Below are 15,883 nucleotides of genomic sequence, written 5' to 3'. Positions count from 1 at the left end.
CAATGGTTGGGTTAAGATTCAACCGTGTACATGGGATCAGAAAACCTTTTTTCCGATTAGAACAAACGTTCACATGGCCACACTTTCGGTCGGAATAAATCATTGGGGCATGCGCAGTAGTGTTGAAAATCCAGAAAGAGGAAATGAGTCCCACAGTAAACAAACCTAGCTGTCATGTACATTTATGCAGCAGCTCTGTAATATACAAGCCGATCTTCCAAACGTGCTTTTAATAATGTTATGAATACTATGAAGCGCCTGGTCGCTCATCATTTTATTTTTAATCCAAGTGGTTAGTGCTTTTTTTGTGGAATAAGAACGGATCTCCCAGGAGAGGCTAACACGCGCTAACAACATTAGCCTTGATGAACATAAACTCATGCGGGAAATTCTGCAATCTGCATCTTGGCTGCACGTAAATATGTGGGAATAACATCAGCCTTTATTTTGTCTGGACACGACTGGAAACACAAATCCACGTGATTGTTTGAACAGTTTCTAAGGACTGAGCGACATTTCTGCTTTGAAGAATTTGCACACCGCCCCAAAGCCGCTGTGTCAGCTGGAAGTCCGAGCTGTGGTTGGACACGCGGTTCTCCTGCGTCCGGCAGCCGCTAACCCAGAGCGGCGGGACGGATCACAGTCTGAAGTCTCCCGCACATAACAAAACAACAAAACGCACACGTAACAAAGCATCCTCCCTCCCCTCAAACACAAAGTTATTAATCCGGCTGCTCTGCTCAGAGACACAGTTCGCCCGGTCCACCGGCACCCGAGCCAGGACCGCACAGGGTCCAGACGTCACAGGGCACGAAGCCCCCCCCCCCCTCATGAGAGGTGCAAGAGGGGGGAGAGGCAAAGAGCAGGCGGGGCGAGGGGGGAGCGGCGTTTCTCACCGGTCCTGTTTGAGCTCCAAAGCTTTTTCTGGAGAAACACCGTCTATGCGTGACGTTAAACCAGAGCAGTAGTGACACACGATCGGAATGAACCGTTTACATGAACAACGATCGGATAAACACTCGGCATAACCCACCTATCTCGATCTGAAAGAAATTTTGATCCGAACGAGTCTGATTGGGGCAGAGTATTCCGAACGGCGTGTTTACATGACGCATTTGCCTTCTGATCAGGCATTCTTTCTGATTACTTTTGCCCATGTAAACGCAGCTGCTTTTGAGAACACTTAAAAAAACAGGTTTGCTGGGGAACTAAATCTATCGTGGTTAATTTAGTATAAGAAACTTTATTTAGGTTTCACCCAAAAAAGTTAGCTAAGCTGTTGTGCCAAACTTGTCTCAAACCGAAGCTTCATAATCTAAAATACGATGTCAGCAAAGAGAAAACTTCACCTAATGTGAAATTGAAACCCTCAGTGAAGGGGAGAGAGGGAAATCACTTTTGTTTTGCCGTTTCACTTCAGGACTCCAAAGCAAAAAAAACTACTGAATGGAACGAAGCAACAGAAGCAATCAGCTCTCTGCATTCAGAAACCCTGCAGAGGCTCAAAAAACTCAGCGGTGGAGGAAGATATGGAGGCTAAACGATGCATCGTCTTCCTCCAGGGCAGCAACGACGGCTGCCTTCCTTGCCCAGAGGAGACAGTTTGGTCTTTTAAGATTATTGCTAGCTGCACCTATTTGCAGCAATTTGCTGAAACAACAACAGGTTGGATGTAAATACCGATCTCCTTCATTTGCCCTGCGGGTACTTGTGTGGCAGACAGCAGATCTGAGTCTCTTGATGGCTCTAGTTGTCTTAATGGTGCGCAGCAACGTCTAAATATCACCTCCTCGTTTTATTTTGGAGCTCGAACATAAAAACAGTTTGAAAAAATGTGTCTTTTTCTGGTGTTTTGTCGTATAAAAAAGAAAAACAAATAATGAAGCTTGTAAAGCAACAGGAAGTGAAAGAAAATAGATTTTGGGAGTAATATATCCTGTCTGAGATATGTTGGATTTATTTACCTCTAAGAATTGCTTTCTACTTGCATAAAAAGTGAACCCTTTTAATGGCAAACTACAAACCAGTCCTCACCAATAAAGTGAAATGAAAACATTCGTCACAAACTGAGGAAAAGAAAAAACAGGGGGCAAAAACAGCAAATTTTTGCCTTCTGGGATACACAAACATGGAGTTTATAGGAGCACAGAGCAAAAATTACAGCTATTTCAAGCCTCTGTTTAATGATGCATGGACCTAATGGTGCGAAAAGGTGTAAGTGCCACTTGGGCTTTCATTCGCTGCTTGCTGCAGGGCTTTTGAATATGAAAACTCATCTAATTCTTGTTGATCAATGAGCCAGCTAAACAAAGCAGAAGTGTCGGGGATATAAAGAAAGGCTAAAATGCAATCCCCGCTGCCATGGCGATATCTTACATTAGCTCTACAAACTGGTAACACAGAAAAATCACTGGTGTTAGTGAGCACCCACAAACTAAAGCTATTACAAGGGATTACTTGGCAGGATTTGCTGGTTCATAAAAACCAATAATGAAGTACTTTTTGTTTTTCTTGGGATTTCTCGGCACATCCCAGGATTTGGGTTATGTACATGTGAGGGGGGAAACTAATTTAGTCCTTTCTCCTGATTCCTCGCTGTTCATCGCTCTCCATTGTGTGGCCACTCAGGCAGAGACGTGGGGCTTCACAAGGTTGAGATATAGATCCACGCTGATGGCTTTTTAAAGAGTCTGCCACCCATGTGGGACTCAGTGCACCTCAAACAAAGCACGAGCTGGCGTGGAAGAAAAAAAAAAGATAAAGAAAAGCAGACTCGCATCTATCATACTTGTTAGGGATAGACTTTATGTGAGGAGAGAAGTAGCGAGGAAAACTATTTTGACAGTGAATCCGAACGGAGGGGAAAGAGTCTGAAGCTGTGGCGTTCAGGAACGCACTAAACGTGGGTCTTTTAGCCCACGGTGTTCACACTGTAGAAGAAGGAAGGGGCTTCTTCTTCTTTTTATACTGTTTTACTAAAGCACCACCTACAGTTGGAAGAGCCTTGCTGTCAAAACACACAGCGGCGCAAATGTCGTAAATCTCGCTCCTAGCTTTTTCTTTTTCTTTCCGATATTTGAAAGACTTGTCATAGAATTCCAGACATAAACACTTATTAATTTCCTCTCCATGATTCATTTTCAAACAGTTGGTACTATCCTGAGTTAAAAAAGGAGGCCATCTATACACTACTATCAAATCCAAGTACCTGATTGGTCAAAGGTCGACCTGGTTTAACTTTCAACATGTGTTCAATAGCCACACGTTTTGTATGTAGAGCCCAAAAATGGTCGTAGGAACCTGTGTACCTCTGGATGAACGTAGGCTTTTTCATAGGTATTTTTGTCTTTCTAATTTTGTCAAGTGTTTCAACTACAGTTTACCTGAAAGTGTAGGTACATTGGGCAGGGAACCCTAAAGATGTTTATGTCTTTATTTGATTGGTTTTTTCAATGGAGCTGTGTGCAGATGAAATGCAGTTCCAACAGCTGCTAATTTGAGGGCAGTATTGTCTGAAATGATCTTCAACCCGGACTTAAATGGACAAGTAAACTGGAATTGAATTTCTCAAGGTTCTTTAGATGGATATTTAACCTCAGAGTGGATCAACTATGGTGGGAAAATGTACATGTCAGTAAATGTCAACTAGACCATTGCAGTCGGAACACCTCCAACATCTATAATATCTAATTTCACCCTTTACATCATGGTGACATCATATTGACTGGAGTTTAGTGCGTCCAACGCCAGAAATTCATAAAAAAAGGATCAAGTCCCCACGTTTCTGAGTGCAAAACCAAAATGGAGGTACCCATTACAGCCGTCTGGACTCCACCCATTGGTCCAGTCACCTACCAATCAAAGGAAAAATCACACCCCTTAAAAAAGGGGCTCTATTAACATCATTCAACCAAAAACTGCATCTAAATTGTTATAAATAGAAAAAAATATACCCCCCCATATAAATAAATAAATCCAGATGGTACGTTGATTTATTTTTTAACAAAGTTGGATTGTTTAACAAGGGAGTCGATGAAAATTCACTTCCTTTTGAAACCAGCCTCCAGTGTTCATTTGAGGAACTGCAACATTTAAGCAATTTCTTGCCAAGGACAAGAAAGTATACCCATCCACCCACCCACCCAGCCAGCCAGCCAGCCAGCCAGCCAGCCAGCCAGCCAGCCATCCATCCATCCATCCATCCACCCACCCTACACCCACCCAGCCAGCCAGCCAGCCAGCCAGCCATCCATCCACCCACCCACCCACCCACCCAGCCATCCATCCACCCACCCAGCCAGCCAGCCACCCACCCAGCCAGCCAGCCATCCATCCACCCACCCACCCACCCACCCTACACCCAGCCAGCCAGCCAGCCAGCCAGCCAGCCAGCCAGCCATCCACCCACCCACCCACCCACCCACCCAGCCATCCATCCACCCACCCACCCAGCCAGCCAGCCATCCATCCATCCATCCATCCACCCACCCACCCACCCACCCACCCAGCCAGCCAGCCAGCCAGCCAGCCAGCCAGCCATCCATCCATCCATCCATCCATCCATCCATCCATCCATCCATCCATCCATCCATCCAGCATTTCAAACTGAACAACACAGAATGGATGGCTTTAATAAGACCAATGATCCAGACCAAATACAAATCTACAATTCTAATCCATAAAATAGACTGTTGTCCGTGATGTGGTTTAAGCCATCAGACCCTGTGAGAGTTCTTTTTTAGAGCTCTGAAATTGGTGCAATGGTTCCGACAGACGTAGCTTGTGATCTGAAAGGCTCTTTGTGGCTGTACCAGACTCCTGCTGAAAACCCTGAAAGCTTGCTGGCCCCAAAACCCATAAAAACAGTGAATTAAGAAGCATTTTCAGGCTGCTGTTCTCACCCTGCTGCTTAGTGACCACCATCTGTAGCATAACGGAAAAATGAATGAAAACAAAATCCTCACGTTTGTCAAGGTAAAGGTCAGACAGAATGTTCTAGAATGCAGGCAGACTATATTTAGATGATTACTGTCATGTACACATGTACTGGCTTTAGCAGGGGGACACGTCTGGCACTGCAGAAGTTGAGTATGTTGTGTTACTGATGGCAGCCTTTGTTACTTTGGTCCAGGCTTTCTTCAGGTCATTCACTAGGTCCCCCATGGGGTTCTAGGGTTTCTGCTCACCATTCTTGTGATCATTTTGACCCCATGGTGTGAGATATGGCGGGGAGCCCCAGATGGAGGGAGATAATCAGTGGTATTGTATGTCTTCCATTTCCTAACAATTGCTCCTACAGTTCTCTTCACAGGAAGATGCGTCTCTATTGCAGGTTCAGTCTCCCAGCCTGGTGGAGGTCAACATTTTGGTTTCTGGTGTCCTCAGACAGCTCTTTGGTCTTGGTCAAAGTGGGGATTGGAGTTGTGGACAGGTGTCTTTTCTATAGAAAACCAGTTTAAACAGGAGCCATTAATACAGGTAACAAGTGGAGGACAGAGGATCCTCTGACAGAAGAAGTTACAGATCTGTGGGAGCCAGGAATCTTTCTTGTTTGTTGCTGAACAAAAACTTATTTTTACCATAATTTACGAAAAATTCATTAAAATCAGACAATGGGATTTTCTGGATTACGTTGATGCAAACTACAGGCCTCTCTCATCTTTTTAAGTGGAAAAACTTGCACAGTTGATAGCTGACTAAATACTTCTTTGCCCCGCTGTATCAGACCTTTGGAAGAAAAAAGCCCGGTGGAAGATTCACCAGCTTTGCACCGCTTTGACATTTCGCCTCTTCCACCCGTGAGTCCATGCACTAGTATCTGGAAGCGTCAGTCCAGAGTGAACACTGTATGCTAACAGCTTGATCAAGAACGTTCTTGACCGTGCCCTACAGTGTGTACGCAGCTTTAGAGATCAATCTATCAGAGTAATACTTGAAGTCAAAAAACTTTAAACATTTAAAGGACACTAAATGCCCAAATCGCAGGGAGACAAACTGTCTCCATTCAGAGCTACAGCTGCACGGCCTTCATGTCAGCCATGGGGTGGCGTGCCCTCACCTCAGAGACGGCAGGGGAAAAAAAAAAAAAAGTCTTGTTCTGCAGCCACAAAAATTTGTATCAACGCAGTAACTCAGTGGTGAAACATTGTGCCAAAAGCTCCATTTCATGTATTACAGGCAGCCCCTCGGGGGAATGCTCCCGTGTGATTAATTTCCATTTCAAAGCCGAGAGCTCATGGAATGATATCAGGGAGAGGATTTGAAGTGGTGCACATTCAAATGTGAGCACAAAAATAAAATAAAAAATGAGGCTCAGAGGGAGACGGTCTCCGGCAGTGCAACAAAACAAAAAAATACACTAGAATGTGGGTTTTTACTGTAAGCTGGGTCGCTTCTGAGCAGAAAAAAAAACCCTTTCAGAGTAACTCAGGGTCACTGATTTGATTTCTTCTTGTTACCTCATTTGACTATCGCACCAAAGCAGGTGTCTAACCGCATGTGGTGAGCCAGTCAGTTTTTTCTTCCTTCTCATCCTTATTACACCACCTACCCAATTCTGCCACCTCCGCTGCCCCCCTCCAGTCCTGCAGGCTCTAATTGGCCCGGTGTCCTTCACGACAGATAGCGGCGCTAAGAGCTGGACGGAGCAGGCGAGCGGGCTAATAGAGACATCTTGAAATGCCAGGTCACTGACGGGGCCGCTAACTCGCCTCCCAGCCTTGTCATGCTGCTTACAGTTAACCTTTTCATTAGACGGCGTTTGTCTGCGACAGGGATTTTCTAGTCACAGGTGTAGGCTGTCAGACGGGCGCGGTGGGGCAGGACATGAAAGGGTGTGAAATGGATCTATTTCTGTGAATCTAGTAGGAAAAGTAAAAAATAAAAGTTCTATTGACTACTAAGCTGTCCTGGGTTGGACCGCCATGTTCCCGGACGAGAACGGGGAATTTCCAGTTTCTACGTCTTGATCAAAAACGCTGCCACTTCAGGATAGGAACGTTGGAAGTTTATTAAATTTAAGCTTGACAAAAATTTGTAGAATCTAGTCAAAAATCAAGGTTGGGTTAAAGAGTTGGAAAAACGCTCATTCTTCCTGACACTTTACGGTTCAAAGACAGTACAACTTTCATGTCTGACTTCTAATTGAAGTAGTAACTGCACAGAAACTCTCTGTTCTTGGTCATAACAAGGAAATGCAGCAGACTAATACTATTTTCTTGCCCTTTGTAGGTTTATGTGCCGTTAGCTAAAGTATTCTCTCATTCGCTTTCCATACCGTTAGCATCTTATTATTTTTTTGTTTAAAGAGTTTGAAAATCCAGATTGTTTGTAGGCACTTTAACATTGGGAGTTGGGTCATCTGGACCCACTAAACAGTGCTCTGAACCTTTTTTCTTCAATGATTTGTGATCTTCATTGGGGGCCATGGATTACATGAAATCCTCTCCACCTTTATCCACCTTTGTCATGGTAGGGAGAACACGTCAATGTAAGGATCGGGTCATCTGGACCCCAAGGGTTAAATGAGTTGCAACCAGAAGATAAAACTTTTCATCCAAAGAAATTTTCTACCACTTTTCTTTTTACCTTTTCAAGTAAAAGGCCGCAATTTAATACGTGGAAATTGCACAAAATGTACAGCTGTGTGTGATGCAGCCTCATCAAGTAGCACTAGAAAGCAATGCTTCAGTCTGGGAAAAATAAACTGCATCCACTGCTGCCTTGGAATAAATATCCTTTTGGAACCACATCTATGGTTCTTTATAGCAAAAACAAAAACAGCTTTAGCATCCTGATGAAGCCAAGAAGTTGTGATGTCGATCCCACACAACAAATAAAGACGTTTCATTGAAAACCAACCCTGCTGAGTACCGCCCCCTGGTGGCCTTTTTATGTGCATCACAAAAACTTTCAAAACGTAAGAGTTTGGTTTGATAAGGCAAGTGATTAAAAGGAACAGATGCAAATATCTAAGTAATACACAACACATTAAATTTCCTTTAAACAGGAACCCTAAAACAGTCTGTAAACATCCCTTGATTTTAACTCCTCATATCTTAACAAAACCTTTCAGTCAGTTATAATTGTTAAAAGAGAATTTAAAAAAAAGAAAAAAAGAAAATCAACGAAGGAAAAAAAATTCTGAGTATTGGCAAATAAATCTGTTACTTTTAAATTGCCAATTGTCTTAAACAATCAGCCAACAATCTACTTCTTCCTCTTAACAAAATAAGAGGGATTAGTTCTTGTGCAAATCTCTGTAGATCAAACAGGAAATTCTTTTTTTAGGATAAACTCTTCTGGCTTTAAGCACAAACTGGCTCATTAGTGAAAATTATTAAAATGAACATACTGCTCTACTGACTTCAGAGGGCATTATATATTTGGGCTGTATTAAGTGCCTGTCACATATGAGACCACTAAAAAGTAAAAGCACAAAGTGACGCGATCACTTTTCCCTTTAGCTGCTGCTGTGTGATCCTCTCCAAACGTCCTTGAATGACTCAGACTTTTCCTGACACACGCTGTGAGGGAAATCAAAGAACCACCAACAATCATGAAAGAAATTATGCTAATTTCTGATGAAATGGAGCAAAATCAAACAAAGACAATGGAGTCTGGGCCCAGCTGGATGCTGGAGCAGCTTCAGTGAAGCAAACAGACCTCCAGTGGTCTTCCACATGCAGAGAACGTGGTGCTGTGCAGCTGCAGATGCACATGCAGCATTATGCACGCATGCATAAAGCATCCATGAAACTCTGCTAGGACTTCATTGTTTGGAGTGCTGATGTGAGATCCTGCAGATGTTTAAACAGATATTGAGCAGCAGCTCAGTTTGGTTTCCTGCTTTGATCACAGAAGTCCTAATGTGGGATTTCTTTAAAAGTATTTCTGCCCTGCAGCCGTCTCTGGACTACAAGGACCAGGTTTCTTCTTTCTTACTTTACCTTTCGGCAAAAACAAACTATGGGCATGTGAATGACACCCCCCCCCCCCCCCCCCTAAATAAAATGATGACATCACAGCAGGAAAAATGGATGGGCCTCAATTCTCTTTTTGGACTAAAAAAAAGTTAAAGATCCACAAACAAAACCAAAACACACATCAGGGACATCCATAGGTAGCTTTGAAATTGTTATGGTATGGATATTTTGCGGCAAAATGTGAAGTTTTAGTATTTTTTTTACATACCTGCCCAATGAGGCACAGGCTGCTAACTGAAGTCTACAGCGTTGACCTTTGACCTCAGGTAAAACCCACCATTTTGAATTTTCAAAATAAGACACCTTTAGTACCAGCTACAAAATTAAAACGACTCCTCTGAATTTCGAAGTATCCTTGGGATGCTACTTGGCTACTTACGTTTGTAGATTCAAACGGCGTCGGCGTGGCAAGTTCTATAGTGAAGATGTAATATTTGAATCCTTGGCTCAAGCTCAACGAAATGATATAACACACATTGTTAATATCTTAAAAATGTGGTCGTGGCTAACGAAAATCCTCAGTTGCTATGGAAATCTAAGAATTTACTTTTACCGATTCGTATAAAAATTACATCGATCCGTTTGTCACCCCTAGGAGAGCAAAACATAAAATGGTTGCTATGGAGATTAAACCTACAGACAAGACGCCATTTTGAAAAAAACGTATGTGCAGCTCTGACCAAGCTGACAGAGGCCAAAGGAGGGGGCAGTGAAGGGCCCGAATCAGCCGCTCAGAACGAGAGCGGCGAGGGTGGGTAACGCCTCCAAACTATGCACCCCTGCTAGCAGCTTTTATTTGACGTTTTCTGTTCTTTGTTTTTTTTTTTGAAGAGCATGTCTTTAATGTCCCCAGAGGTCTTGAAGATCTTACTTGATTTCGCTTTCGTGAATGCGTTCCTCGTCCAGATCTTCTATGAATTTATCCCCCTTCATCCAGTAGATGAGCGGACTGGCGTCTCCGCTGTAACCGAAGTACGCCCTGCACGTCAGGTTGATGGGACTTCCTGCGGGAGACCAGACAAACACACAAAGAAGGACATGAATTCATGCCCGATAACAAGATCTGAGGCTTCTTGAGAGCGGGCCGAGAGAAAAGTCGTTGTAATTGCTTTTTGTGTAGCATAATCCTCTCAAAAAAGTACAGAGTAAACAAACATAAATCAAGCAAATCTGTGGGTTTCTCAGATGGAACAAACATAATCTCCGTGACCTTTTTGACCTGCAGTTGAACAAAAAGGCTTAAAAAACTGCAGATTGTGTTTCGTGATGACTCCATCTTCATCCTGACTCACTTTCACCTCCACCTCCTCAAAAGTTGTACTTATTTATTCTGACTTAGAACCTGTAAGATGTTAGAATCCAACTTTCTGCACCGTCCATGAAAGCCATGAAATGCAGGTCTGATACGTTGGAATGAAGGGGCTTCAGTGAAAAAGCACAGCTTTCATAGACAACGCTGTCGGAAATATTTACTTGGTTCCTCAGGTGCAGCTGAAGGCCTCAGATGATGTTTAGCATTATTGAACTGGAGTGGTAATTAAAGGAGCTTTCTTTCAACTTTTGATGTGGCCCAGAGAAGAAAATTTATTAATCATCATCAGCAGCAGCAGCAGCAGCAATCAATGCTGCAGCGTGCTGACTTGAGTGCACCTCAATTTGACTGCAACAAGCATTTTCATGGGAGGAAAATACTCAATATGGCAGAATGATGGCATTTAGGAACCACCGAGGGAATGTGAGTGAGGCGGAGCTAAGAAAAAAAAAGATTAATAGGAAAATAAGGGATAAAATCAGAATGGATGGGATGAGTAAAAGAAAAACTATTAAACAGATAAGAACTTCTCTGGTTCTAGATATAACCTTTAAAAAAAACTTTTTTGGATCCAGTAAAATCATTTTCCCTTCAATTTCTAGTTCTTAAACTGTTCAAAGCTAAAATCAGCCGCATTCACACTTCAAAACGTTCCATGCAGTTCCAACAGCTGCCGTTAGAGGGCAGTATCACCGGAAAGAGATATGTTCTACTCCAGAGGTGACAATGTCTCAAAGATCTACCGCTATATATATATATATATATATATATATATATATATATATATATATATATAGTATTATGAGCAACTTTTATTTATTTTAGATCAACCTAAAAAGGAAAACAACACATTTCCACTAGAGAAAAACTAACCATAAGTGAGTTTGTGGGGATATAAATTGGATTAAAAAAAATTAAGGTGACCTTTGACAAACGTGGACAGAGTTAAAATCATTGTCAGTTTGTAACAATAAATGCACAAAACTTTGACTAAAACTGCATATTTATGCCGCTTTTATTTCTTTTAGTCACTGAAATTGTTTAAATGATGAAAAAAAACCGACATAATAGATTTCTGCCAACTTCTATCGAAGAGTTTTCCTTACAAATTTACTTATATTGATTTCTGACATCAAAAATCAACATTTTGCACCAAAAAGAGTCATCATTTCACAGATTTTATGATGATTTTTATAATAAAAACCTATTAGAATGAAAGTGAAAAAAGAGAAAAACTATGGATTGAAAGCTGTGGGATAATTCAGATCTACAGTCACCACCTGAGAAAAAGGAGGAAACAGAATCTAAGGGACAGAGAGACGTTTTTGGATGTGAAAAATCTAGAAAGTACTCGTCACTTTGGAGACGGGAACTCCAACTCGTTTCCACACATTCGGTGAAACAATGAGCGCAGGGATGGAAATGAGGCCGGCTCTGGGACAAAAGCAGGGACGATCCACATCATCAAAGCTCCAAAGTGCAGATGATCAAGGAGGCTCCACCAGCTGTGCGTCCAGAAAGGCGAAAAGGTGATTCGGCATCGCTTCATTAGCACGGCTTTCACGTTGGCCCCGTGGCGTCGACTCACAAGTCTGCGAGATGGGAGATAACCGCGGCACATAATTGGGTTCCTGCGCCTGTAGTTCAAAGATAATAGGGATTTTATTTTACCAAGGCCTGCTCTAATTTTGCCCTCTGGTACAGTCGAGCACTTTCAGATGATAGCTGCAGTGCTAACAGAGAAGATCTGGTTTGGAGGAGACTTTATGCGTTTGGTGTCATGGCTCAGCGGAAATACTGTCTTCAGCCGAGAGATAAGGGCTGGTGTTTGGGGAGGGAAACCCTGCCTCTCAGGTCCAGCAGGTGTCTCTGTGGTGCTGCAGAGCGCCACATAGCAGGAGAGGCTCTGAAAACAACAACAACAACAACAAAGCGGGAAAAGTAGCCGGAGTGTTTTGACAGCTGCAGACGGCGGTGAAGGAAAACACGGAGGCTTTAGTGCAACACCTTCGATGTCAGAAGTATTCTCCCGTGGATCCCGACAGCATGTGTTGTTTGCGGCGGTGACAAATCCGCTGTGGCGCCGGCACCAGCTGCACCCTCCAGGACGAGAGGAGACTCCTCTTGACTCCAAGTTCCTCCCCTGGCGGGTTATTCTGCGGCGGCTCAGCTGCAGAGGTGACGTGCTCGGTGTGGGAAATGCACAGGGATTAAACCAGGCATTTAAAACCCCAACCCCTGGTCTTGGTCAAAGTGAGTTTTAATGCGATTGTCTCTTCCACGGCATCTCCCCCCCCTGCCCCCGTGGAGCGTCCCCCCTCAGCCACTTTGGCTGCAGGACAGAGACGTCAGCAAAGATTCCCTCGGCTAAGCAGACGCTCAGGAAATTAGGAAGCCATAAACCATTTCATTTTTTTGTGCACGTGACGCGGGGGGGGGCACTTTGGTGTCGATGGATGAGAGGAAGAGATTGACGCGGGAACGGCGCGCACGGGAGGGAACAAACCGCTCTCTGCGCCAAAATGACAGCGTTCCAGCTCCGACTGAAGGCGCCGTGGTTGTTGCCCTTGTGCGCTGCAGACGACACAGATTATAGATCATCCACCGGCGTTTCCTTGATCTGATCACTTCTCATCTGTGACGTTTTAAATACATTTTTCTTGGTGAGACGGGAGGCTTTTCTGGAGTTAAATACAAGTCTCTCAGCATTTGATTCATTGTCACTTGGAAGAAAAAAAAAAACGCAAAAATCTGACATTTTCAGAAAAAAAAAATCACGAAGGCCTCAAAGTTTGCTTAATGTCAGTTGGAATTTTTTTTATTTTTTTCAGATCACACGGCTGCAAAGTTCTTAAAATACTTGAGGAAGGAAGGGGATATTTCCATGGCAACTGGGTATGACAGCTTCATCTCCTTACATGGATCCTGGGAAATTATGGGAAGCAGAATAACAGATTCTTTTTGAACAGCCAAGACATAACCCTTTAACTTGTGTTTTTTTTTGAAGTTTCATAAATTATACATGGTTTTTAGGTTTCAAACACACACACACACACACACACACACACACACACACACACACACACACACACACACACACAAAAGCCCAAGAGATATGACCGACTGCAGAAAGAAGGCTGTTTATGACACTTAAAAAAAGCATAAGTATAAATAATCCAGAACTTTGATTTATATTAGCCTTTGAACTTGAGTTACTCAGTTCTGGTCATTGCTGTATATTTTCTATCTTCACAAATGTAGGTAGGAGCATCAACATGGTACATTTGTTGTTTAAATTTACTTATATTACTTCAAAAATAAGCTTCATGTGGGTGAAATAGCATGTAAGGCAGAGGAAATGCATTGTGGGGAAAAAAGAAGAAGTGCAAACAAGTGATTGGCACAGTCCAAACAATTCTTCTGTCTTTTGCGATCTTCCCGTGTGCGTTTTCAGTTGCACCGTCTCGTATCGCACCGATCCTGCGCGAGTGGGTCTCTGACTGGGCTCAAACAGCGCAGAACATCTGCTCTGACGGCAGCTGGGATGTCCTGCTGCGTGAAGACGAGCTCCTTTCTAATCCTGAGCATCGCTGCTGTGCGTGCGCTTCGGCGTGCGCCTCGGCGTCCGTTTCACTCGTGTGAGAGAAAGAGGAGTTGCCTTAATGGAGATTTTACAAAAGGTTGTTTGGGGATTGATCATGTGAACAAATTTAGCCGTTGAAATAGATTAAATTGCACGACTCTAATGTACAGAAAACCGATTAACCTGCTTTGAAAAAAGAACTCATCGACCTGCGGCTCATGGCTACGGGTAAAACTTTACGCTACGCTCACATCGCCTTCGGCGCAGCACGTTCAAGCGCCCACTCTTAATGAAAAGTCTTTGTACACGCGTGTAGACGAGTGTTTTGGGCTTCCGCGTTCCAAACTCTCGCGTTCACATGTAGCTACTCAAGTTTCTATGAACGTTTTCGAGCTCAACGCACAAAATGTACGGCAGTAGAACGCGAGTTGAAAGTTAGACCAGTTGAACTTTGACCTGTCAGAAATTCAGATTGGGTAGCGACCTATGGATGACTTCCCCTTTAATTCACAGAAGGGCCAACCGTCTGTAAATTGATCATGGGGTATAAATTCAAGAACCCACGTTTACCACATTCCTGTACGCGCGTCACATGCCTGGTGCGTCTGTAGCGTCACATGTTGTATTAGTGTTCGTTACGATCACTAGGGATCAACTGAGTGATTTAGGACTTGTGCAGGCCTTCTTTGTGAGCCGTACAGCAGCCCAAACCCACCCGTGAGGGCAGCTGTGACGAAGGCGTCAAGCATGTGTTGCAGATCCAAGAACACGCCATGTTTTTTTACTGAATACTAGCCCATGTTCGCCACCTACAGTTGGAAGAGGCTTGGTGTGAAATGTCAAAGAAGTGTAAATCTGATTGCTTTTTCTTTTATAGCTCTATTCCAATAAATCAAGAGACTTAATGTGATGGAATTCTGGATGGACACAAATCCCAATTATTAATTTATCCTTTGTGATAATGTCTACAATCCGAGTCCCCGATTGGTCAAAGTTCAGCTGTTTGATGTTCAAAGAGTTGAAAGTTCAACTGGTTGAACTTGAACACCCGGTTTGTATGTAGAGCCCAAAAACAAACTTAAAAAGCTGTGTAGTGATGTGTGAACACGGGTGATTTTAACGTAGAAACGCGGGTTAGCGCGTGCTAACATGGACTTTTCATTGGAAGTGACCCGTTTGAACTGTAGTTTCCATAGTTGGTGTGAACGTAGCTGCAGGGCGCTTGAGGCCATTTAAATTCATTCCCTTCTTTACAATCTGAAGATGCTCCGATGCATCCGTCAATCTCAACTCCTGAACACCAAAATACCCAAAGCCTTCACTTGTTGGGGAGACTTAGAGCTCACCTGGAAAATGCAGCTAAGTGAATCCAGAGCAGAAACATTTTAGAGTCAAAAATCTGGATTGTTCCTTTTGAAGTGTCTGTCCTAAAAGTGAACATGTTCTGGGACAAAGCTCCAAAGGCAGCTCTTCAAGTGCTTTAAAAAACAACCCTTTAAGACACGAAGACTGCTCCACTCCACTCGCTCCTACAAGCGGCTCGTGATCAGCAGGATAGTGGGAGACTTATCTGGACTCAGAAAAAAGCCCCCAAATCAAATCAGCAGATAATTGATTAAGCACAGGAGGTGGATTCCCAGATTCAGCAGGCCGTACCAGCAGCATGAATTGATTCCTCAGAATATCTAAAAGGATCTGACTCGGAGTCAGCTTCAATGTTATCACGGGCCGCAGCGGTGGAGGGTTAGGGCCCTAAATGTCCGTCTGTTCTGCATCCGTTTTCCTTTTGCTTATTACAGGCTTTCCGGTCAAACCAACGTCCTCGCTGTTCCTGTCATTCGCACATGAAGCTGCGGCTCGTTATCACCCAGCGGACAAACGGCCACCTTAATGAATGCTGACATTAAAGGACACTTTATGGAAAAGCTGTTTTCCTAATTTCACGAGCGTGTTGGACTCTCACAGCAACAGTTGTTGTATAATAGGTTGTGAAATTACAACGTT

General features: G+C 43.4%; 1 protein-coding gene across 2 annotated transcripts in view; it reads right to left on the bottom strand.

Moving 5' to 3' along the window:
• LOC101172314 (interleukin-1 receptor accessory protein-like 1) overlaps nt 1–15,883 on the bottom strand; it is a 364,358-nt gene that overhangs the window by 28,684 nt on the left and 319,791 nt on the right. For both annotated transcript variants that reach the window (XM_011484966.3, XM_011484970.3), the window contains exon 7: nt 9,856–9,988. In XM_011484966.3, coding sequence (XP_011483268.1) covers nt 9,856–9,988 — 133 coding nt within the window. The remainder of the gene's footprint in view (nt 1–9,855; nt 9,989–15,883) is intronic.

The sequence above is a fragment of the Oryzias latipes genome, chromosome 2 (genome assembly GCF_002234675.1).
Source record: "Oryzias latipes chromosome 2, ASM223467v1".
Lineage (NCBI taxonomy): Eukaryota > Metazoa > Chordata > Actinopteri > Beloniformes > Adrianichthyidae > Oryzias > Oryzias latipes.
The sequence above is the reverse complement of the archived record's forward strand: the minus strand, read 5'-3'. Positions and strand labels throughout refer to the sequence as shown.